A 24,567-nucleotide genomic window follows, 5' to 3' on the forward strand; every position below is an offset into this window, starting at 1 on the left:
CTTTATTTATTTATTGTAAATAAAATATGCAGTGGATTATTCGCAGTATACCAATATTAGTTCAGATTTCATACTTTCACGTTTTCAGGCTGGTTATTACCGCAGATAAAAGTAAACCTGGTTTGGTTTGTTTTGCTTTTTTTAATTTCGCGCAAAGTTACACGAGGGCTACCCGCACTTGCCGTCCCTAATTTTGCAGTGAAAAACTATTGAGAAGGTACTAGTCATCACCGCCCAACACCAACTCTTAGGCTACTCTTTCACCAACGAATAGTAGGATTGACTGTAACATTACAACGCTCCCACAGCTGAAAGGGCGAGCATGTGTGGTGTGGTAGAAATTTGAAGCCGCGCTCCTCGAATTACGAGTCAAGCGCCTTATCCACATGGCCATGCCGGGTCAGTAAGTTTAGAATGGCACTATTAAACCTCATTTTGAATTTTTAGCATTTACGAAGCCTCGTAGCAAATCAGCGATAAATTTACTGATTTAAAATGCTAACAAAAATCAGCAACATAACCTTTCTCCACACATGTCACTTTAACAAATAAATCTACTAATTAACTGGTTTGGTATTTATTTTTTAAATATATCTAATATGTAACGTAGATCTTATTATGAAATACAATATTATTACTATTATTACAGAATTTTGTTACTCTATTTTCATGGTATAGTATTTGCTTGTTTTAGAGTCAAAAGCCATCGGAAAAGTACCTCTTGCATGGAACTGAATGCTTGACTTTAGGTTTGCAGGTCTTCAAGCTATGTTACCGAAGGATGTAATATGATATAGGGTATTTAGTATTAAACACATTTCATGGCATGCAAATTGGAAAACGCGAAAATTTTGGCTCGTGTTGATTTTCCTTGTAATTTAATTGGTGGAAAGAGTAGATGTTACTTTACTCAAATTGAACTTGCCAATTATTGAAGATATTATTTGTGAAAAAAAAAACAACCTATGTCCTAACTGGTGCCAAACTCCTCAAGCGTATAATAGTGATATAAGTAATATTATCAATACTATCTTATTTACGTTTGGTATTTGGTGCTAGAAAAAAAAAGATAAATAACAATAAATAATGAAAAAAGTAAAGGAATTAGAGACAGTGCAATGCCACCTGGTGTCTAAGCTTTATTTCTATAGCGCATAAATCAAATCGAGAAAACTCGAACTACTTTATAATTAAAGTTAACTCGACTTTCTTACATCTCAATGAATCTTGAAATCATTTTACTTCTCAATAGAAGAATAAAGAAAGGTTTTTGAATTTCGCGCAAAGCTACACGAGGGATATCTGTGCTAGTCGTTCGTATTTTAGCAGTGCGAGGCTAAAAGGAAGGCAGCATATCATCACCCATCGCCAACTCTTGAGCTACTCTTGTACCAACGAATAGTGGGACTGACCGTCACATTATAACGCTCCCACTGTTGAAAGGGCGAGCGTGTTTAGTACGAAAGGAATTCGAACCCGTGATTCTCAGATTACAAGTCGAATGTTCTAATCACCTGATATGCTGGATCGAATAAAGAAAGAAAAATCTTTCTCTATCTATGTGTGTATATGTATACGTCGTTATGGAAGTTTCCAATGGTAATTTTACATCTTTTGTAAAAATCCTCGTATTAACATAACAGCATGAAATGATGCATACCTAATATTTCTTAAGAATTTTGTTATATCATATAATTTAATTACTTACATAGTTTAATTAAAAGGGTTTCTGAAAAACAACAAAAACTGAAGATAAGGAACAATTATAAACATAACAATTTGCAAAATGAATCGGGTTCAGAAACACTTGAAAGACTCCATTATAATTCAATACTTTTCTTTAAATTCCTATGTTTGGCATTAATTTAGCCATTTTTACGATTTTCATTTAATAATACTTTCAGAAACTTAGAACCCAATAATTCTCTTTTTTCAAGAAGGGGTTTTGACCCCCTTAACCATCGTTTGTTAATTATAACATCTTCCCATTGGAACAGCGATATGCCTGCGGACTTACACTGCTAGAAACCGGGTTTCGATACCAGTAGTGGGCAGAGCACACATAGCCCTTTGTGTAGCTTTGTGCTTAATAATAAACAGCAACTTAATCATGATTACCCATAGATAAATAATCGACGTTTAGGATTATGGAATAATATTTAATAATATTTATTTTGATAGTTCCTGTTTAATTTATTGTATTTTCTTTGAGTACAGGTGTTTGGAAAACAACTTTGAATAAGGCTCACTGTTGAATATATGTAAATTATGATTCAGTATCATTATTGGTGGAAATCAATATTATTCAATGAATTATTTTCTAACACACGTTAGTTCATAGGAAGAGGTTCTTCCTGGTCGTTCACCTGAGGCTAGTGCCCTTCCCGGAAAAATCATTCTTTTGTCCGGCAGGATGTGCTAGGTGATCCTCTCTATCCCAGTGATGACAGTGATACACATAGGGATTGTGCCCTACAACTGTTTAACAAAAATTGGCTAGATTCATCCTGTGAGTATTAGAAACACGTACAGGTTTTTATCTTTTTACGTGATGCAATGGCCCTGGGCCACGATATAACCAGGTTGAACAAATAGCGACACAAAACAAGTAGTTTGCAAATCATGATTGACTAGAAGTCACAAATGATTTTGTCGGGTCACCAGATAACCAACTAGTAAACGGGTGTTGATGACGGGATGTTCCTTCTTCTCTAGGTGTTTCGACCCAAGATGGTTTTATGGGAAAAGATGATTCCTTTAGTGTCTTTCCTGGCGGCCCTCCGCATGCTGACTGAGGGTAAGTAACTATTCTGCAGAACTGTACTTATATTGTTTATTGGAAATAAAAAGTTTAGAACGCGTGAGCTCCGTTCGCTTGTAACAGCATAGAACAATTTTAAATCAAATAGTTTGCAATGTTTTTTACATATTAAATACGGTACAGTCTAACATTTATTTATTTATTTGCAAGTTCCTAAAAAAATCTCATTCTAAATCTTAATTAAGCTATTTTATGCAGTTCGTGTTTATGTGTGTAACAACACTCTATCCCACGTATGATAAATTACACCGGACATGTATATCGTGTTTTATGCTTAGTTAGGTTTCCCAAAAAGTCAAAATAATTGTTCAGTAAAATACACAGGTAACTTTCTCTGTTATTTTAGCATTCAGTCAATAAAGTGATATAATTCTATCGGATGGTTTGTCAGCTATGGAATGTCCATAAAGTAAAAAATTTAAGACATCTGAACCAGCTGTTCTGGTTCACGTAGACACGTGATAATCGTATATGTTGTTGTTTTTTTTGACAAACACACAAACATATGTTAGGTAATCTAGCTTATTTCAGTATATGTTCGTTATAGCAAAATTTTAGTTGTTTAAAATATTTTGTTTTGGAATATAGCAATTTTAACGGGTTAAACCAGTTGTAGCACGAACGGTTTGAATTTCCCGCAAAGCTACACGAGGTCTGTCCGCGCTAGCCGTTCCTAATTCAACAGTGTAAGACTAGAAGGAAGGCAGCTTGTCATCACCACTCACCGCCAACTCTTGGGATACTTTTTTACCAACGAATAGTGGAATTTACTGTAACATTGTAACGCCCTCACGGCTGAAAGAGCGAGCATGTTTGGTGTAACGAGAATTCAAATCTATAACCCTCAGATTACGAATCAAGTGCTTTAACTATCTGACGATGCCGGGCCACGAATGGTTTGTGTCAATGTTGTTGTTATTTACTGCTAATAGAATGGCTGCCCTTACATATTTTACCCTCTGTAAAAATATTATTTTACTGAATATTTTCCAGGAAAGTTTGACTTTAGTAAAACGATTTGTTAAGAATTAAACTTTTTTTTCTGCTTTTCTTTCGTCCTTTTCTTTCGTCCACTTTCTATTTCAATAACTTAATCTTTAACAGTTGCTGGAAATAAATATTTGTGTTAACACCCACATATTTCGTCTTTTAAATTAAACCACTATGAAAGTGGGTAATGGTAATAAATAGATTCATCTTACATAAAATATTACATTTAAAAATCTCATAATTGACAACACACTCTATATCTAACATCTGTTCTTTATGTTCTATACCTCTTTTGGTTATCGTTAAGTGTTTCCAAGTAGTGTATTTATATTAATAGCAAAGCTACTAAGGCTACCTGCCGCTGTCCTTGATTTTGAACAACTGACAGAAGGAAGTCATCATTTAGCAGTCGCACTCTGTTACCTACCATTCACACCAGGGTATTAACTGTCGCTCTTACAACGCATCTACAAGTATGGGGAACGCATTGCGGTGGCGTAGACTTGAAGCGAGGTTTGCTTGCTGAAAAACCCAATATTCACCATGGAGCAAACAAGCACCCCCCCCCTCTCGAATAGCGACACTCGGAAACCATCTGGTTTATTGAGCAGGGCTAGTGTAAACTAGTGTGTTTTTCCGCCTTTTCAAAAAACAGTTCATCCATGATAGTGTTTAATCACTAAGGTCAGGTCAGGTCGGGAGTTGTTTCATTACAATACTTTTAGTAAAGTGGTGATACATATAAATATACATTTCACAAAACGATATTTGTCAAGATTTATGTCATCAACTTCCTGTCCATTTCCGGTCAGAGCTTGACTGAAAGAAACCGCAGATTAGTAGAGCGCGAAGACGATTTGCTTATGTCACAATAAATGTACTTCCAGTTTATTTGCTAGGCCTATGCACTGTAACAAGAGTGTACCTAAAAATATTTTGTTGAACTAGTTTCTCATGACCAAGATTAAACTGTAAAATGGTCGAGTTTTCCTGTTCATTTTATTCTATTCAGGAAATCATACGTTTTATGCACTGTGGGTCTTAAAATACTAATGTTATCAAGTTATTGTTTTGTCTGTCTGTTTGTTTCCGAACTTCACGCAAAATTAGTCGAGGGTTATCTGCGCTAACCAACCGTTCATTAATTAGCAGTGATAGATTTAAAGGGGGAAGGGAGCTAGTCAACGCCACCCGCCAAACTATTGGGCAACTGTTTTGTCAACGAATATTGGGAATGACTATTACATAATAACGCCCCTATGACTGAGAGGAAGAAAATTTTCGGTGATGGTGATTTAAACCCGCAATTTGCAGATTGTGAGTCGTGTGCCCTAACTGCCAGTTATACCAGGCCTTAACTTAATGACTTCCAGTATTCGAGACCATATCTTGTAAATGAAAACATGTAGGAAGTTAAAACACAATCTTCTTACTGTTGTTAGGATAACACCCATTGTTAAAAAATGATGAAGTTTAATAAATTACTCGCGACTTCTTATTTTGACGTGTTACTCTTGTGTTCAGAAAAAATAGAAAGAAAAAGCCATGTTGTCATGTTTATAAAACTATGATGAAGATGAACCTGAAACATATCATGATTAGTTATTAACGCGTTCTTGTGCCATGTCCTAATTTTATCGTTACGTAACACTATTATTGAAACATCTAATTGTTCTGAAAAGTGACCAGTTTCAAACGTCAATGAAGTTTTAATCTAAAACAATGAAAAAAATTGAATTTTAAAAAAGAAACACAATGTGGTTTCAATGTCTGATCACTTGACTTTCACCTAAAGTTAAAAAAGTGTTTTTAAAAACTGGTTTGGTTAAAATATACGTTTTCCTACTCGCGGAGAACCTGGGGGGTGGTGGAAGTAAGATTAAGGATTTAGAACACCAAAATCCGCGGTTCGATTCCTCGCGGTAGACAGAACACAGATAGCACATTTTAAGGTTTTGCAGTAAAAAAACAACAAATAAATAATCAAATTCTTTAGTTTAGCTGAATCATTATTTTAAAAAGAGAGAGAGAGAAGAGACAAGAATAGAAATTAGGTTTAACAAACAAAAGTGTTAGGTTTTACAGTTCCAGACATTTTAAATATTACTTAATTTTATGATTTTCTATTCGAAGCCTTTCAGTTCGTTTGAAGATTGGAGTACAGCTTTCTACATCTCCAAAATTGTCATGGTACAACGTCAAATGCCTTAGACATTTTACCAATTATTACAGTGTTACGTTCAAGGCTTTATGTATGCATTACTAGTTGCCATGCTACAGCACCAAAGACCTTAGACATTTCACCAATCATTACAGTGCTACATTCAAGGCTTTATATGTACATTACTAACTGTTATGGTACAATGTCAAAGGCCTTATTTAGACATTTCACCAATCATTACAGTACTACATTCAAGGCTTTATGTGTACATTACTAATTGTCATGGTACAATACCAAAGGCCTTATTTAGACATTTCACCAATCATTACAGTACTACATTCAAGGCTTTATGTGTACATTACTAATTGTCATGGTACAATACCAAAGGCCTTATTTAGACATTTCACCAATCATTACAGTACTACATTCAAGGCTTTATGTGTACATTACTAATTGTCATGGTACAATACCAAAGGCCTTATTTAGACATTTCACCAATCATTACAGTACTACATTCAAGGCTTTATGTGTATATTACTAATTGTCATGGTACAATACCAAAGGCCTTATTTAGACATTTTACCGATCATTACAGTACTACATTCAAAACTTTATGCGTATATTACTAATTGTCATGGTACAATACCAAAGGCCTTATTTAGACATTTTACCGATCATTACAGTACTACATTCAAGGCTTTATGCGTATATTACTAATTGTCATGGTACAATACCAAAGGACTTATTTAGACATTTCACCAATCATTACAGTACTACATTCAAGGCTTTATGTGTACATTACTAATTGTCATGGTACAATACCAAAGGCCTTATTTAGACATTTCACCAATCATTACAGTACTACATTCAAGGCTTTATGCGTATATTACTAATTGTCATGGTACAATACCAAAGGACTTATTTAGACATTTCACCAATCATTACAGTACTACATTCAAGGCTTTATGCGTATATTACTAATTGTCATGGTACAATACCAAAGGCCTTATTTAGACATTTCACCAATCATTACAGTACTACATTCAAGGCTTTATGTGTATATTACTAATTGTCATGGTACAATACCAAAGGCCTTATTTAGACATTTCACCAATCATTACAGTACTACATTCAAGGCTTTATGCGTATATTACTAATTGTCATGGTACAATACCAAAGGACTTATTTAGACATTTCACCGATCATTACAGTACTACATTCAAGGCTTTATGCGTATATTACTAATTGTCATGGTACAATACCAAAGGACTTATTTAGACATTTCACCAATCATTACAGTACTACATTCAAGGCTTTATGCGTATATTACTAATTGCCATGCTTTACTTGTCTTATCAGTTGTTATCATATAACATGTAAGGCTTTATGCATTTTACTATTTGTCATGGTGCCGCATCGTAAGCTTTATATGTTATTTATCATGGTACTTCGTCCAAAATGTTACATCTGTTATCAATTGTCTTGATGGAACATCTGGAAAGTCTTTCAAAATAAATTTTGCTGCAAATTATTGTGTTCCAATATTCTCTTTTTAATATTTTATGAACATTTGTTCAGCAATAATATTTTATCTCATTTTTTATGGGATTTGTTGTTTTGGGATTAACAAACACTGATGTACTTCTCGAAGTTTAACTTTTGTGCTTTACAAGAAACAGTTATACTTTTATCTTTGAGTAAGTTTAAAAATTTCCAACGAATTAATATTTATGTTTCTGAGAGCAAGTGTAAAAATAAGGATTGGTTAATTAATGAAAGTGTAAGAGAAAAGGTGTAATGTTCGTCAACAGATGAAGTGATACACTTATTTTTCCTTATCTGGAAGTTCTCCGCTAAGACAACGGTAAATCAACGGATTTACAATGCTAAAATTAGGGGTTTAATTCCTCTCGATGGCTTTGCTATAAGAAAACACACAAATACCTATCTCCGGACGAAGCTTAGTAGTCAAGGCTCTGCACTGTAAACTTGAGAGTCTCAAATTCGCATTCAGTACTTTGGGGCCTTGTACGAGTTATAAGAGAAACGATCAGATCTCACAATTAGGTTAATAGTAGCCAAAATGTTGCCGATAGATGCTGCTGATTATCTGTCTTCCCTCTAGTCCAGTAATTATCAAACTTAGTCATTGTAAGTCTCCATAAGCTAAGAAAATATGTTTCCATTCCTTTCCTATTTTACGATTTTAGAGATTACACTTAAAAAAAAAAAGTGACACACGTCTGACATGTTACGGTTGCTAAGAGATGCAATTTATCAAGGAAAAGACACACGTCTGACTTGTTACGGTTGCTAAGAGATGCAATTTATCAAGGAAAATAAATGTCTTGCAAATTTTTCTACTTTTCTCCTTCGGATTTTTTTTTACAATATTTTTGAAATTATCAAATCATCAATAGAAAAGAAAAATTGATATACAGCTGGCGCCGCCTTATGGTCATGTTGCCTTATAATTTGAGAACTTTCTCCTGATCCATCACTTTAGAATTAGGGACAAGTATCTTTTGTATATAACATTGCAAGAATATTTGAAACAAACTTTTAATCCTCCCCCTGGTACAGTGGTAAGTCTACGGATTTACAACGCTAAAATTAGGGGTTCGTTTCACCTCGGTGGACTCAGCAGATAGCCCGATGTGGCTTTACTATAAGAAAACACACAAACTATTTAATTTTATTACTGTTCTGTTTCATTACCTTCAACACCAAAGGTGATAAGAGGTTATGTTTACACCCCTGTGTTTGTTCATCAGCAAGATTTCTCAAAAACGGGGTGTTTTTGTGTGTGTTTTTCTTATAGCAAAGCCACAACGGGCTATCTGCTCAGCCCACCGAGGGGAATCGAACCCCTGATTTTAGCGTTGTAAATCCGGAGACATACCGCTGTACTAGCGAGGGGGCATCAAAAACGGATCAATGCATTTTGGACGAAACTTGGTATACACTTGGGCTATAACTCAACTTAGAAGTAGTTAGTTTTAGCGAGTCAGTGTCAAGGCAATTATACTAACAATAAATCCTATCTGTTAACATAGGGAAGAATTTTTCACATTATTTTTGCTCTGACTCAGTCAATAATGATTGGAATCTGTTAAAACCCTTGGTAAAAACTCAGTCAATAATGATTGAAATCTGCTAAAACCCCTTGGTAAGAATATGAAGAATATTATTCTTCGTTGTTCTGTCAAAAATGGACTGTGTCCTTTTAAAAACGACGGACCTATACGCAGTTTTATATTTTTCGAGAGCCGAATATGATCAACACTACGTGACGGGAGGTGTACAGTCCAGTGGCTGCGTCTCCAGTCGTACCTGTATTGTTCCTCCTTAAATCAGTTATTTTATAAACTAACAGTCCTGCTTTATAAGCTTCAATCACTTTTAAAAGCGTTAAAAATTGGCAGAGGTAACCATAAATACCAGGTTTAACATTAAAAATTAGCCGAGGTAACACTAAATTCCAGGTTTAACATTAAAAATTAGCAGAGATAACCCTAAATACCAGGTTTAACATTAAAAATTGGCAGAGGTAACCCCAAATGCCAGGTTTAAAAAGTGATGCTATAAAACGAAGGCGGGCCTGGCATGGCCGAGCGCGTAAGGCGTGCGACTCGTAATCCGAGGGTCGCGGGTTCGCGCCCGCGTCGCGCTAAACATGCTCGCCCTCCCAGCTGTGGGGGCGTTATAATGTGACGGTCAATCTCACTATTCGTTGGTAAAAGAGTAGCCCAGGAGTTGGCGGTGGGTGGTGATGACTAGCTGCCCCTCCTCTAATCTTACACTGCTAAATTAGGGACGGCTAGCACAGATAGCCCTCGAGTAGCTTTGTGCGAATTTCAAAAACAAACAAACAATAAAACGAAGGGGCTCTCCCCAGTGGCACAGTAGCATGTCTGCGTACTTAAAATCCTAGAAACAAAGTTTCGATACTCATGTTGGGCAAATCACAATTAGTGCATTGTGTAACTTTGTGCTCAATTACGAACAAATAATAAAACGAAGGCGTGGGCCACCCACTTCCACATTTTTCAGCCGTGGCACATGACTCAATCGTTCAATGCGAAGGTTACACATGGCATTGAGCCTCACTTTTGTTTTAAGGTTTCATGTAATTCATTACCAACATCCTTACTCAGTTGAGCCATCCTTCGAGGTATAAAGATGGTGACATGAAAATAACTGTTAATCTTGATCCATTTGTCCAATTATTTGCCAAGTTAAACATAATAATTTATGATACAACAATTATTCATAATTAGTTAAAATAATTTAATGACCTCGTAGTTGAACATATACACTCAGAACGGTCAGTAGTTCACATTACTATAACTCGTGTTCAGCCAGTAACCAGTCTTGCATAGTTCGTCATTTCTCAATATATTATACTAACGGCCAACTACTACGAAATACGAGTTAATTGCAGTGATTAACACTAAAGATATTCAATGTCTTATTTAGGAATAATTTTATTGTCAGTAACATTTTGTTGGAATTAGAACTAATTCTTATTTAAAAGTTAAAAGTCTCTTGAATAATCAACCTTCATTTTGATATTTGTAATACACTCCATTCTCTTAATAAAATTGAGCTTAAATGTGGAGTTTAAGATAAATATTATTTTATGCATAGATCTTGTTGACATGTGTACATACAGTGAATGCTGAACCACATCAAGATAAGAACGTCACAGTTACCATGACACCCTTAAACAATGACTTAATGTTCGTTAATATTAAGTTTCGTATGTCTTCTTTTACAGACACGACAATACTCAAAATATTGACTTATTTATTTTCAGAATGATACACTATTTCTGTTTTAACCCTGAAATTCACAACCTGTTTTCATATTTATTACCGATGGATCATCAGTAAGTTTACGAATTTACAGCGCTAAAGTTCATAGTTCGATTATCCTCGTAGGATGGAGATGGCTTTTCGTTCAAGTAAAGAAAAAGGCTAATCACATATTACATCATATTAAATAATTGTTTAGTTGGTTTCTTCACAGCATTTAGCTTAAAGAACTGATCAAAATATTAAGTGAATTAGCAGAATTAATTGCAATATCGGTAACATTTCTCTTTAATTTGTTTTTTATGTGGTTCTTATGTTATTAGGGATTCTTTAACCAACAAAGTGAAACTCATAAACAGTGTGCTTTGAAAACTGAATATGGAATCCAAAAATAGTTCTAAGATTAACTTGTTTAATTTAAAATTAATATTTAATTAATAATATGTATCAAAATGGCTGTGCGATCCTGTAACTAATAACATGTACGGAATAAAAATAATGTTTCCACTTTTATCTTAATTTACCCACGGTGGATCGAAACCACAGGTGTGTTAAAATGACATTTCAGATCTAACTTTTGTCATCTACAAGTTGCTAACCGAAAAGCTTATTCGGCAGCGATTTATGCGAAACAAAAGATAGTCATAAAGTTCTATTTTCATACAACTCTAATTTTAGGACAAAATGTACAGAGCTATGGGCATATGAAAAAGTATCACATCTGTAGGTAACTTGTTATTAAAAGTACTTGGTTGAACTAACTAAATAGTTAATGGTGAAAACTGTCAACAAGCTGCTTCCCTCTAATCTATCATTTCGAAATTTGTTACGGTTTGCATATATTTTTACCAAATGTACAGCAACAGAAAGCCTAAAGCGGATAATTTCACACACTTCCACAGCAAAAATTCATTAATTTTTTTTTTTTGTATAGTATAGTTGATAATTTCCATTGTATCAGTTTTTCCAGTGGGCCAGTGGTAATTAACGGACTTACAACACTAAAGTCCAAGGCTCAATTTCTCACCGCATACAGAGCATAAATGATCCATTGATGCTAATAAAGCAGTGGCGAAACAGTAACCTTGAGGAATTATAATGCAAAATTCAGAGTTTGATACCAGTTGAGGCATAGTAAAACTTAAACAAACTATGATATACTATATAATTTCTTAGGAAAAAATTCACGATAATTTATTTATTCTTCGGAAAGAAACACTAAGAAAACTTATCACAACATGATTTGGTTTTAACCAAGCAGCATAAGGAACAAAAGTTAATAAATTTTCAACCTTACAAATTATGTTGGATCTACACACATAAGATTCGGTATTGTACTTTGTCAGTGAAAGTTGGAATTTTGGTTTGAAAAAAAGCTTGACAGAGTACTGTTCAGATCAAAACTCTAAAAACTACAAACTGCATATTTCTTTAGATTACATGTTAGCCTAAAATATTAGGATTTTGTGTATATGTAATTAAGAAATAAGCAAGAAATTACCAAAGTCTTTTTTTAAAGGTTATTATTAATTTGTTTTTTAAATCTCGCGCGAAGCCACACGAAAGCTATCTATGTTAGTTGTCATTAATTTAGCAGTGTAAGATTAGAGGAAAGGTATTTAGTCATCATCACCTAACGCCAACTCTTGGACTACTCTTTTACCGAGAAATAGAGAGATTGACCGTAACTTTATAACGCTCCTACGACTGAAAGGACAAACATGTTTGATGTGACGGGAACTCGAACCTGCGACCCTCAGATTACTAGTGGAGCGCCCTAAGTACCTGGCCGAGACTGGCCCAGGTTATTGAAAAGTCTCTGCTAAAATGAACACAATGAGCATATTTATAAAACTCTGGAAAACAAAGAAACCAAATTGTAGAAACAAATAAATTGATTAACTTATATCCACCAGAATGGTCGATTTTTTCGTAGTTCGAAAAGTCTTTGTTCGGTGAATAAAACTTAATAACGGTTTAGAAATAAGGATAACCATAGATTATCATAAAAATCTGACGCTTACTCTTAGATGGCGCTACATTCAAAACAATTAGAAAACGCTGTCGTTATTCATGATAAGATTAAAATAAGATTAAAAAGTAATTTTAAATACATATTATTATTATTTTTTGTTTCAAAGTTCAAAGATGCAAGATGAGCTAGCTGTGCTGAGCTAAAAATAGGAGTTTAATCCCGATTATTAACGTTATAAGCCCTCAAGTTTTATTGCTAACTTCCGTTGAGGAGAGTAACTCTTATTCGAGCTGACGTTCATGTAAAAAACTTGCAACAGATTTGCTAAGCTGTCATTACAGTTGAGATCTAATTTAATAGAATGATTCACAGAAATAAGAATCCAAGAAGAACGAGAGTATTTATCTGGAATTAGTGAATACATAAATTGTAGGAAAGTTAAAACCTGGTGTTGTATCAGTGAAGTTTGGGTGAGTAATAACTAAAACAGGTTAAAACTAAGATTAAGGTAATAACGAAAAACAGGTTAAGATTAACGTTAAAGTAATAACGAAAAACAGGTTAAGACTAACGTTAAAGTAATAACGAAAACAGGTTAAGACTAACATTAAGTTAATAACGAAAACAGATTAGGACTAACATTGAAGTGCTTACGAAAACAGGTTAAGACTAATATTAAGGTAATAACGAAAACAGGTTAAGACTAACATTAAATCAATAACGAAAACAGGTTAAGACTAACATTAAAGTAATAACGAAAAACAGGTTAAGATTAACGTTAAAGTAATAACGAAAAACAGGTTAAGACTAACGTTAAAATAATAATGAAAACAGATTAGGACTAACATTGAAGTGCTTACAAAAACAGGTTAAGATTAACATTAAAGTACTAACGAAAACAGGTTAAGACTAATATTAAGGTAATAACGAAAACAGGTTAAGACTAACATTGAATTACTTACGAAAACAGGTTAAGACTAACATTAAATCAATAACAAAAACAGGTTAAGACTAACATTAAAGTAATAACGAAAAACAGGTTAAGATTAACGTTAAAGTAATAACGAAAAACAGGTTAAGACTAACGTTAAAATAATAATGAAAACAGGTTAAGACTAACATTAAGGTAATAACGAAACCAGGTTAAGACGAAGAGTAAAGTACTAACGAAAACAGGTTAAGACTAACATTAAGGTAATAAAAACAGGTTAAGACTAACATTAAATCAATAACGAAAACAGGTTAAGACTAGGATTAAAATAATAACGAAAACAGGTTAAGACTAACATTAATGTTCTTAGGGCCTATATGAGTGTTTCCTTATATTTCATTTTATTTTACAAACTTTTGCAAATTGATGACACGTTAATAGGCTTAAGGTACATTTCTAATTGGAAGGAAGGTAACTGTTACACGAGAACAAAGATTCATGTTTTTATAATGAAGTTACCAATCAATTATCTCAGGTTCCTAATATAATATAATTTAAAATGAATTAATGAGTGATACGTAAAATAGAAAAGAAGAGAAAAACAAAAGTGATTTTTGTTCCTTCAGTGTAATGTTCTAAAGTAACCTATATTTTCCTGATGTTTATTTTTTTAATTTTTTAATCAAATTTTGATTAACTTTTGTAATTCCAGAAACATGGGCTATTATATGCGTATTATCTGAGAAATATTTTATCATAATCATCATGAAGGTAATGAAAACTACAGACTAACTCATGTGAGACTCTGTAGTGACAACTCAACTCCGAACCTTACTTTTATTTTGAACACAACACACTAGTTCGTTATTTCACACAACTATCTGTTCTTTTCACACTAGTTCGTTATTTCACACAACTATCCGTTCTTTTCACACTAGTTCGTTATTTCACATAGCTATCCGTTTTTTTCACACTAGTTCGTTATTTCACACAGCTATCTGTTCTTTTCACACTAGTTCGTTATTTCACACAACTATCCGTTCTTTTCACACTAGTTCGTTATTTCACACAGCTATCCGTTCTTTTCACACTAGTTCGTTATTTCACACAGCTATCCGTTCTTTTCACACTAGTTCGTTATTTCACACAGCTATTCGTTCTTTTCCAGATATGATGCTCTTTTTTATTTTACAATTACAGCACAATTATGTAACAATGGGCAAGGACGAATAGTGTACGAGATGGTAGCCAATTACAAGTTGAGTGGAAACAGTGGTTTTGGTTTCGTCAGAAATGAAGTGGTAAATATTTTTCCATTGTTATCTGACATCGACACACTATTTTACTCTGAATATTTTATCAATTATATTCATGTGTAGTGCATCATTAATTTTATCTTTTTTTTTCTAAATTAAGGAATAGTTCAATAGAGAATACATATATTATAGAAAATAAACATGAAATAAAATATATAGTTTAATTGCTTTAATACCTCGATAAACATACAATACAAATATCACTAGTAAAGTTGTATGATAATTTCCTTATAGTGACGAAATAAATACATAGAATAATTAAGATTGGTAAATCACATTTAAAGAAAATTATTAAATTCTAATGATTAGCTTCCAGTTTTTAACCAAGGTGATACATAGCAAGTTGTAGAATCAAGTTGACAGATAGTCACTTATAGAACCAAGGCAATAGACAGTAAGTTGTAGAATCAAGATGGCAGATAATCACTTGTAGAACCAAAGTGATAGATAGCAAGTTGTAGAATCAAGGTTATAGATAGCAAGTTGTAGAATCAAGGTTATAGATAGCAAGTTGTAGAATCAAGGTTATAGATAGCAAGTTGTAGAACCAAGGTGATAGATAGTCACTTGTAGAATCGAATTGATGTTATCTAAGGTATTTTTTGGCAACGATTGCCAATAAAGTATAAAATTCGTTAAAATTAAATTAGAAAACGTCTCCTTCGATTAATTTTGATAACAATATTCATACTGATAGCTTCTTTGAGAATTAGTCAAATACTATTAATCCTGTTGAGGTATTTCCATGTTTAAAAATCGTTATAGTTCTTCAAAGAAAGGTTTGTGATGAACCAGTAACCGTCACTATGAAAAGTGAAAAACAAGTCGATAAAGATATCTGATTAAATAAAACATTTCTCTTTAAAATCTTTAATAAATAACGAAACGAAAATCAGGGATTTTTTCTTCTGCTTGTGAGGAAAAGTTTAATTTGTGAAATAAAGTTTTTTAAAAAAAGGTAAACTTAATCTACATAATTCTTCTCTCGCTATATATTTAATATTAGGTATTTCATTTTTACAATCCATTAGATAAAGTGTAACCATTTTAAATTAAACCACATTTTTCTTGTTACTGACAGATAACTAAACGAGATATTCCAGTTAAAGTTCTTGAAGAATGTAAACGCCGTTGTCAAGAGGATCGTACAACTTCTATACACCAATGTTTATCTTTCGACTTTATGCCCGGCAGACGGCGCTCAGGAGTGTTTCTTGAAAATAAAAACACTAAAACTGCTAATGTTGATGGCGGTGGTAGTGATATTAAAAGTGGTAGAAAGCTCTTAACTAGCAACAGGTTCAGTGGAAGTATACTGTCCAGTGACGCACACAACAAATTGCCCCCTAATGACGACATAGCTGCCTTATATGGAGATTCTTCTTGTTATCTATATTACGACCGGGCTTCACCGGAAGGAACTGATAGATTAATCAAAGAAACTGATTCCTGGCATTTCAATGAAATATGCCTCACTTGTAAGTACGGATTGATCATATTAATCAAAGAAGTATAATTGGATTACAGTTATCTACTATTCTTAAATTTGTGTGAAGCCGTATCTGACCGAAACTCGATAAACTTTCTTAAAATATTTGTTGTAAAAGATGTTTCAAATAACAGGTCACAAAGTTATGGCTGTAAAAAAAGTTTATTTTAATGTAAGATACGTTATTGTTTTGTAATTTTTTTTAAATATTTATTTTAATTTATATGTAATACCATTATCAGTCAAAAGTATCTTCTAAAACATTTAGAAGACCGTATATTAAGCTATGACACTACGACAGTGACTTAGTAAACAACCCGTTCCGTTCCAATAGCTCCAAAACCACTCCGGGAATGCTCTAACAGACTTTATGTTTTTGAGAGGACGCCAGGGTATCGTTTCGACGGTGATGGAAATGAAGTCTTTGCTGTCAATCGAACTGAATGTGAAGAGAAATGTTTGAATCATAACAGTTTCACTTGTCGGTCCGCAACGTATGACAGGGCAAAACAACTGTGTAAGCTAAGCAAACAGACGAAACAAATGAATCCTACTAGATACGAAGAAGATGCCAACAGTGACTACATGGAGAATTTGTGCCTTCCAGGTTAGGTTGCTTAAATAACCTTAAGTATCGTGGTTTAAAACACTGACCAACGGTGCTGGACTTCGAACGTGTCAAGGTTCAGTTTCTAGTGGTATTGTTATAACTGAACTTTGCATCTAAAATTACTTTATAAAAATCAATTGTGAAATAATTGTTATAATGTTTCTGTAGAGAATTTTAAACACGTTAGCAAACTATCCTGTCGTAGTATCCTGAAAAGTAGATGTGAATTTCGTCAAAATAATCTTTTAACTTATTGTTGTTCGCGTTGTTGCTTTCTGGTTTGTCTTTTGAATTTTGTTAGAAGCAGCACAAGGGCTATCTACGCTAGCCGTATCTAATTTACTAGTGTAAGACTAGAGGGAAGGCAGCTAGTTATCAACACTCACCGCCAACTCTTGCGCTACTGTTTTACCAACGAATAGCTGCATTGATCGTGACATTAAAATGCCCCAATGGTTTAGGGGACGAGGATTCGAACCTGTAACCCTGAAACTGTTTTTCAAGCTCCCTAATCAACAGGAAATACCAGGCCCAGTATATAGGAATCTGTTTAAAACCGAAAATAAAACAATAACAACAACACACTAAAAGAGCACAAGTTTCCTGTTGAAATCCACTTTTATCTTTTAAGGAGTAACGTTTCGACTGTCTGTCTATTGCCTCATGTGGCATAGTGTACATGGGTCACAGGATTAGCACGCCCCCAATGCTTTAACATATTGTTGTAATAATAACGAAGCTATTGTTGTAATAATAACCAAGCTATTGTTGTAATAATAACCAAGCTATTGTTGTAATAATAACCAAGCTATTGTTGTTCTCTCCTTTCAAATATTTTTTAAACCTGCTATACGTTGTCGTTATATCTATACACTTTAATCAGAACTGAAAAGTATAAATCCGTCTTTATTGCCCAGCAAGAATTAGATCTGTGTTCGTACAAAGTAAGATGAAGTTATGACCAAGAAAGCTGCTATAGAAAAGTATTGTTGAAAAATTAATACTTTAAGAAAAAGATGCTGATAACATGTTGCAACTTGTAGATTTGAAGATGCAGACAATGAACGTTGGAAACTTTCGTTTCTGTATTACTTTTACATAGAGAAAATTGTAGAACGCTTCTTCTACATTGCAAAGCCCTGAAATTCATATTTTAAGTTTTATAAGTTTAGTTCTAGTAACAGGCTTTGCAACACAAATTCTAGTATAGGTTAAAAACAATCTAATTTGGGGTTGGGTTAATCATTTGACGGCGTAGTTACTTTAGTTAGGGCTATATGGTGATTTTATCAAGTAAACTAAATTAATCTATAGATCTGTATTGAAGTTACCATATAGTATCATTGAACTTTCAATGTGAATTATAATCACCAGCCGACGCCAGTAATAATACATTCATTGTTTGTTTGTAATTAAACACAAAGCTACACAATGGGCTATCTGTGTTCTGCCCACCACGGTTATCGAAACCCACTTTCCAGCACTTCAAGTTCACAAACCTACCGCTGTGCGACTGAGGGTGGGCAACACAAAGGGTTCAAGAACTTCTGATACGTTTGTTTGTTGTTAAGGTTAAAACTCCACGATGAATTGGCTAACTTTAATCTGTCCATTGTGAATAACGAAACCCAATGTTTAGTGATATAGGCCCACCAACTCATTGCTGTGTTAGCTAAACAAACACACGAAACAGATAAATCCTACGAAGAATGAGCAATAAGGAACTGCTATGATTTAATCATTATCCAACAACGTTGACCTTTGATGTATGTGCTTAATATATTTATGGGTCGTTAACTTGACATTGTACTCTGAGGGATCAGAGTTAGCCCTACGGACTTACAGTGATAAAATCTGGGGTGGGATATCTGGGAGAATAGAGCGCAGATAGCCCATTCTGTAGTTTTCGCTAGCATGGTCTGGTGGAAAGGTCACTCTGCTCCGAACCTGCACCCCTTTTAGCCATGAATGCGTTAGAATGGTACGATATATCGCAATTTTTGTTGGTAAAGTATTGGCGGTGGGAGGTAATGACTGTCTGCATTCCCTCAAAACAATTTCTTCAAAATTAAGAACGGCTAGTACAAGTAGCACTTGAGTAGCTTTGAATGAAATTCAACAAAAATAAGCAAACTGACAATAAACTGCATATTTAAGGTTAGTTGAACCATTTAATTATATGTTTTCTACTCACGATACCACAGCTAACTGTGTAAATTCTAAATAATATTAATACAGTTTTAATAATGAACACCAGGTATTTTGTGCATAATAATAAACCTTTAACTTATCAAACGATAATATTTTTTACTATTGTGATTTTACGTTTTATGACTAACAGTGATGTTTTTAGGTTACTTCCACTTTTTGAAAAAAAATTACGTTTTTGCATTTATTTTAACCTCACACTTCTGATCAACAATGATGTTTTAAAACCTAATATTCGTGAAAAACCAAAGATGTTTTAAATTACTTTAACCCTACTTTTTTGACCAGCAATTATATTTTGTATTTTACTGTAACACTAAGTTTTCTAAATAAATTTGATGATTTTATATTACTCTACTTCTACTCTCCTGAACAATAATGAACTTTTTATATTATTTTAACCATATTTTTTCTGACTAACAATGATGTTTTAATATGATCTTAATCCTGGATTTTTTCTGACCAACCAAGATTCCCAGATCTGCTCCGCTAAAGCTTTTATCATGGAAACTGGGAAGGAACTCGATAGTGCTTATGACCGGGAATTCGTCACTGTCAGCGATTACAGCAAGTGCTCAGCGCTTTGCATCAACAGCCTAGAGAAAAGAGGCTTTTTCTGCAGGTCTTTCGTCTTTGACGAAAAGTCAAAAACTTGCCTGCTGTATGACGAAGACCCAGTAGGATACAGAATAGGTCCAGAGATAAGTGATCCTCTTCGAGGGAGTAGCGGAAACTACTTCAGAGTCCTCTGTGGGACACAGGAGCGAGGTTAGACCAGCTTGTTATACGTATATATATAGGAAAAATTTCACTTTTAATTCTCGTCTTTATTACTCGTATTGCATATGAATTAGAGTAAAAGCGATACTTTATTGTGCGCAACTTGTACGCTCAAATATTTAACCTTCTGATTTGTTTTATAGGATTAATCTTAGAATTTAACCACTTTACACCATACTGGTAAGAATTTTGGAAAAAAATATTTACATATATATTACAGTTTAAAAGTAATGTTTTTATTTCTTAGCTTTCGAGATTCATTTCTTCGTTTTACTTCACACTAGTCTTTTGTGACCGAGATCGTATACTTGGATGAACAAAATAATGTAGTAAACAACCAATCCAATTTGAACTTTAAATTTTATGGACTGTAACTGCCTATGTTGAGTCCAGCTTCAGGTTGGTGTAATTCATGGAAACTTTATATCTAGTTAAATTTGTTTAAGGCTTTCTAAGACGAAAGCCATTTTAATCTGTCTTAATTTAATACACCGTTTACTGACTAGGCTTTATATCTACAACAATACAACTACAACTAATTATTTATTATTTTGTTATTGCAGTGTACGTTAATCAGTTGAAGTAAACAATGGCGTTTTCAGCTTAAGTTTCAACGAATCGGAAAGTCATTTTGTCTTATTTTGATAATTGTTATTACTGAGACGTTCTTGTGATTCATTATGTTCTGTAATACTTTTCTCCAGATGCTTTGTTCAATAACGCTACTTTAGAATGCTTCCGACGTAAGAAACTGGATGGATCCCACGAAAATGAGGTAAAATCCTATTCGTTTCAGGAGTGTTTGGACGAGTGCATGCGCCGTTATGGGCGTGCTTGTCGTTCTGTAGAATACAGTTCGCTCTACCTGTCGTGTAAATTCAGCAGTTTTGAAGTCGGTTGGGGAACTGGAAGACCAAACCTCATAGAGGACGACTATTACGATTACTATGAACTTATATGGTGTAAGTAATTAAAACAAATTGTGTAAACATGTCTGTTATTAAGTCCTAGAAATTATAGTTAACTAACACAACCTTATTACCTGAGGACGATAATATATGCATTATAGAGGGAGAGGTCGATTGTGAAAGCTCTTAATGAATAACAAGCAAACATGGGTTTGTTTTATCATTTCTCTGAAAGGGGGTCAAAAACAGTCTGGATGGATCACTTGTTTTAATCATTTGCATCATCATACAATAATATATTATCTGTCAGTTGGTAAGTAGACACTAAAATGCCATCACATATGAGACGTTTAATCTTTGCAACTTCTACTGTTGCGGCGTCAGTAAAACGTGCGCATGCTGTAAATCACGAGAAGAATTATGCACTCTGTTGGCTACAACATAGCATGACATATAAACTTTAAAAGCAATAGATGAAAAAAACATTTTACTCTTATCTTTGCTTTTATTTACTCTTGAAACAGAACACTTTCGGGAACCATGGGAAAGTACATCTAGTGAAACACTATTTCTTAAAGAATTGAGAAAAGCATAAACACTTGTATGTTTCGCATGTTTTTCATATATCACGATCATGATTTCACCAGTAAGTGCATTACCAGGTAATTTTTGACGTATAGCGTATCGCAGTCATAAGAAAATCTTGTAAAATCATTTGTGGAAATATTGGGTGGTTATTAGATACGAAATAAATTTTGATAATGCCCCGTAAACCTTAATTAGATGAAAGTAAAGAAAAATACTCCTCCACAAATAAAGTCTAATTTAACTGAAAAAGGGAGTTATTTAATAGAAATTACCCAAGCTCCTTTCATGTTGAAGTTTTTCATGGTTTCTGCGAGAACCTCCGTAATCTGAACCTCATTTCTTGCAACGATTCCTAATGTTACATGTGTAACATGAAGTAAAGCTACTGCCACAAAAATTTAAGGAAATTTTTATTTAAAAATTATAAAAGAAAAACAATCACCTTTTCTATCCAGTCGTCTCTATGGAAACTGTAGAAGGATCTTCAAACTAAACACTGTCAAACTTGGTCACAATGTGGGGCATTTGCCACTAATTTTATTTTCACGATTGTTGAAGCCAATAAGCTAATAAGTATAAATTTATAATTATGACATTGAAGTAACAAACTGATTGCTAGATTCAATAATATATTTAACTAAATTTAAGAGGTTCCAAACAATGTATATTCCATCTGCATAACTTAAGCTAAACTTTTAGACCTGACCAATAAACAGGATATATCTTGTTTTAACGAATACCGAAACTTATGTTAGCATATAATTCATAAGTTTTTCCGATGTTCTTTAGCGCTGTTTTCTTGGAAAACACAAGTTCATTGAAATAGGAAATAAAAATTAATTTACGAGTGTATAAGAAAGATTTAATTTCTGAGAACTTTGCATGAAAGACCTCAGAGATCATGTTGAGGTAGTTAATAGTTTTTGTTATTATTTATATTTATAGATCGAAGCAATTGGAACCCAATATATGGTGGTGGATATACTCCAGAGAGATCTGGCTATGGGGACTATGGTGGCGGGAGGTGGGAAGAAGGATGGAGCGGCATTAGACCAGACACAGGACGTTATCCACAACCACCACCACCACCACCTTACGAGGACAGGTATGGTGGAGGATATGGCGGAGATTTCAGCGGGAACTATGGTGGTCGTTATGGAGGCGGAAGATACCCTCCTGGACCTCCTCCTCCACCATTACCACCAGGTCCGAATTCCATTTATCCTCCTAGGCTCCCTGGCCCACCTTTTCAACCAGGACCAGAAGGACTTGGCTATTCCACGTGCACTGATCATGGTAATGGTGGCGGACCAGGAAGCGTACCAGGGGGTGCTGGATTTCAAAGAGTTGGATTTGGACAAAGGTTACGAAGCTTTTACGTTCGTCGGGTGGTTCGAGTTGACAGGGTAGAAGACTGCGAACAGGCGTGTATTGATGCACGTGACTTTGACTGTCGATCTTTTAACTTCAGGTAATATTCAAAGGATATTTAGTCATACTAGACTAATTATTTAAAAAAAATGAACAAAAATATTATCAAAGAATCACTTTTTAAAATTTTAGAATCTTTGTTTTGTTAGCTAAGAAAATGCAAAATTATTATTATTACTATTATTTTCTGATAATTTATTCTTAAATTAATTGGAGTTAAATAAGTCGTCACTCGAGTAATAATTAATAGAATAGTTTTTCATATTTATTTAATTAAAATATTCGTAATTTAATATGTGCTATTTAGTTTCTAAGTGTATTACTCAAGTCAGTTCGCTGCATGGCCTAACTTCTGTGCTGGCATGAATAATAATTTACAATATATTTGCATGCTTGTTACATACAACTGATGTTTTAAGCGGTACGTATGATGTATATTCTCATCAGACCATTCTTTCCTGAAAACTGCGAGCTGAGTGATGTAGATACTACTCAGGTACAGCTGAATAATCCTAATCATTTTGACGACAACACACAATTCGATTTCTACGAACGAGACGGTCCAGGATCAAGACGTTTTTGCCTGGATGGTGAGTATCTGTTTGTTTTTCAATTTTACGCAAAGCTACGCGAGAGCTATTTACGTTAGCCCTCCCTAATTTAGTAATGTAAGACTAGAGGGAAGGAAGCTAGTTATCATCACCCATAGCCAACGTTTGGACTATTCTTTTACTCACGAATAGTGAGCTTGACCGTAAATTTACAACGTTTCCACGGCATGTTTGGTGTGACGTGGAATCGAACCCATGACCCTCGGATTACGAGTTGAGCGTCATGTCACACAATGAGGGTTGTTTGTCTTGTTATTCCTGGTGGAAAAAAATAGGAAATAACCCTTTTTTTACCTGCTTAATTATGAAGAATATATGTTGTTTTTATTGTGTGTTTTCAAACTGGATATATATTTGTCTTGTGAATTTTACATTTCTGCTTATATTTGTGCAACATGAATAAACTAAAAAATATATTTATCTATCTATTTATAATAGAAAAACCTCGGCGGGGTTGAAATTGAAATGTTTATTAATTGTGTGAGCATTCAGATATTCGAGGGGAAATTTTAAATTGCGTTTACCATTGTCTAGCCGTGTAGCTATAAGGACTTATGATGTAATTTGTTATGTAACTGTAGCGATTTGTGATATAATCTCTTAAGTAAATGTAGATATTTGTGATCCAATCTTTTATGTAACTGTAAGGATTTGTGATCTAGTCTATTATGTAACTCTAGGTATATATGATCTAATCTGTTATGTAACTGTAGGTATATATGATCTAATCTGTTATGTAACTGTAAGGATTTGTGATCTAGTCTGTTATGTAACTGTATGTGGTGGAGAATATTTTCAAGAAAAATCTGATTATGGTGGCGGAAGGAGGTTGAAACGACATTAACTGTTATCCACAACCACCATCTCACGAGGACAGGTATGGTGGAGGTTATAGCGGTGATTTTAGTTGGAATTGTGGTGATCTTTATAG

General features: G+C 34.0%; 1 protein-coding gene across 2 annotated transcripts in view; it reads left to right on the forward strand.

Moving 5' to 3' along the window:
- Positions 1–24,567, forward strand: part of LOC143223432 (uncharacterized) — a 65,229-nt gene that overhangs the window by 19,297 nt on the left and 21,365 nt on the right. The window contains exons 2-9 of one of the 2 annotated variants that reach the window (XM_076451414.1): positions 2,716–2,797; positions 14,896–14,996; positions 16,093–16,489; positions 16,835–17,107; positions 19,790–20,086; positions 20,803–21,060; positions 22,540–23,065; positions 23,473–23,615. In XM_076451414.1, coding sequence (XP_076307529.1) covers positions 2,731–2,797; positions 14,896–14,996; positions 16,093–16,489; positions 16,835–17,107; positions 19,790–20,086; positions 20,803–21,060; positions 22,540–23,065; positions 23,473–23,615 — 2,062 coding nt within the window. In that variant the 5' untranslated portion in view covers positions 2,716–2,730. Of the gene's footprint in view, positions 1–2,715; positions 2,798–13,095; positions 13,235–14,895; positions 14,997–16,092; positions 16,490–16,834; positions 17,108–19,789; positions 20,087–20,802; positions 21,061–22,539; positions 23,066–23,472; positions 23,616–24,567 lie in introns of those variants that run through there. The other variant, XM_076451415.1, reaches the window with a different exon arrangement.

The sequence above is a fragment of the Tachypleus tridentatus genome, chromosome 8 (assembly GCF_004210375.1).
Source record: "Tachypleus tridentatus isolate NWPU-2018 chromosome 8, ASM421037v1, whole genome shotgun sequence".
Lineage (NCBI taxonomy): Eukaryota > Metazoa > Arthropoda > Merostomata > Xiphosura > Limulidae > Tachypleus > Tachypleus tridentatus.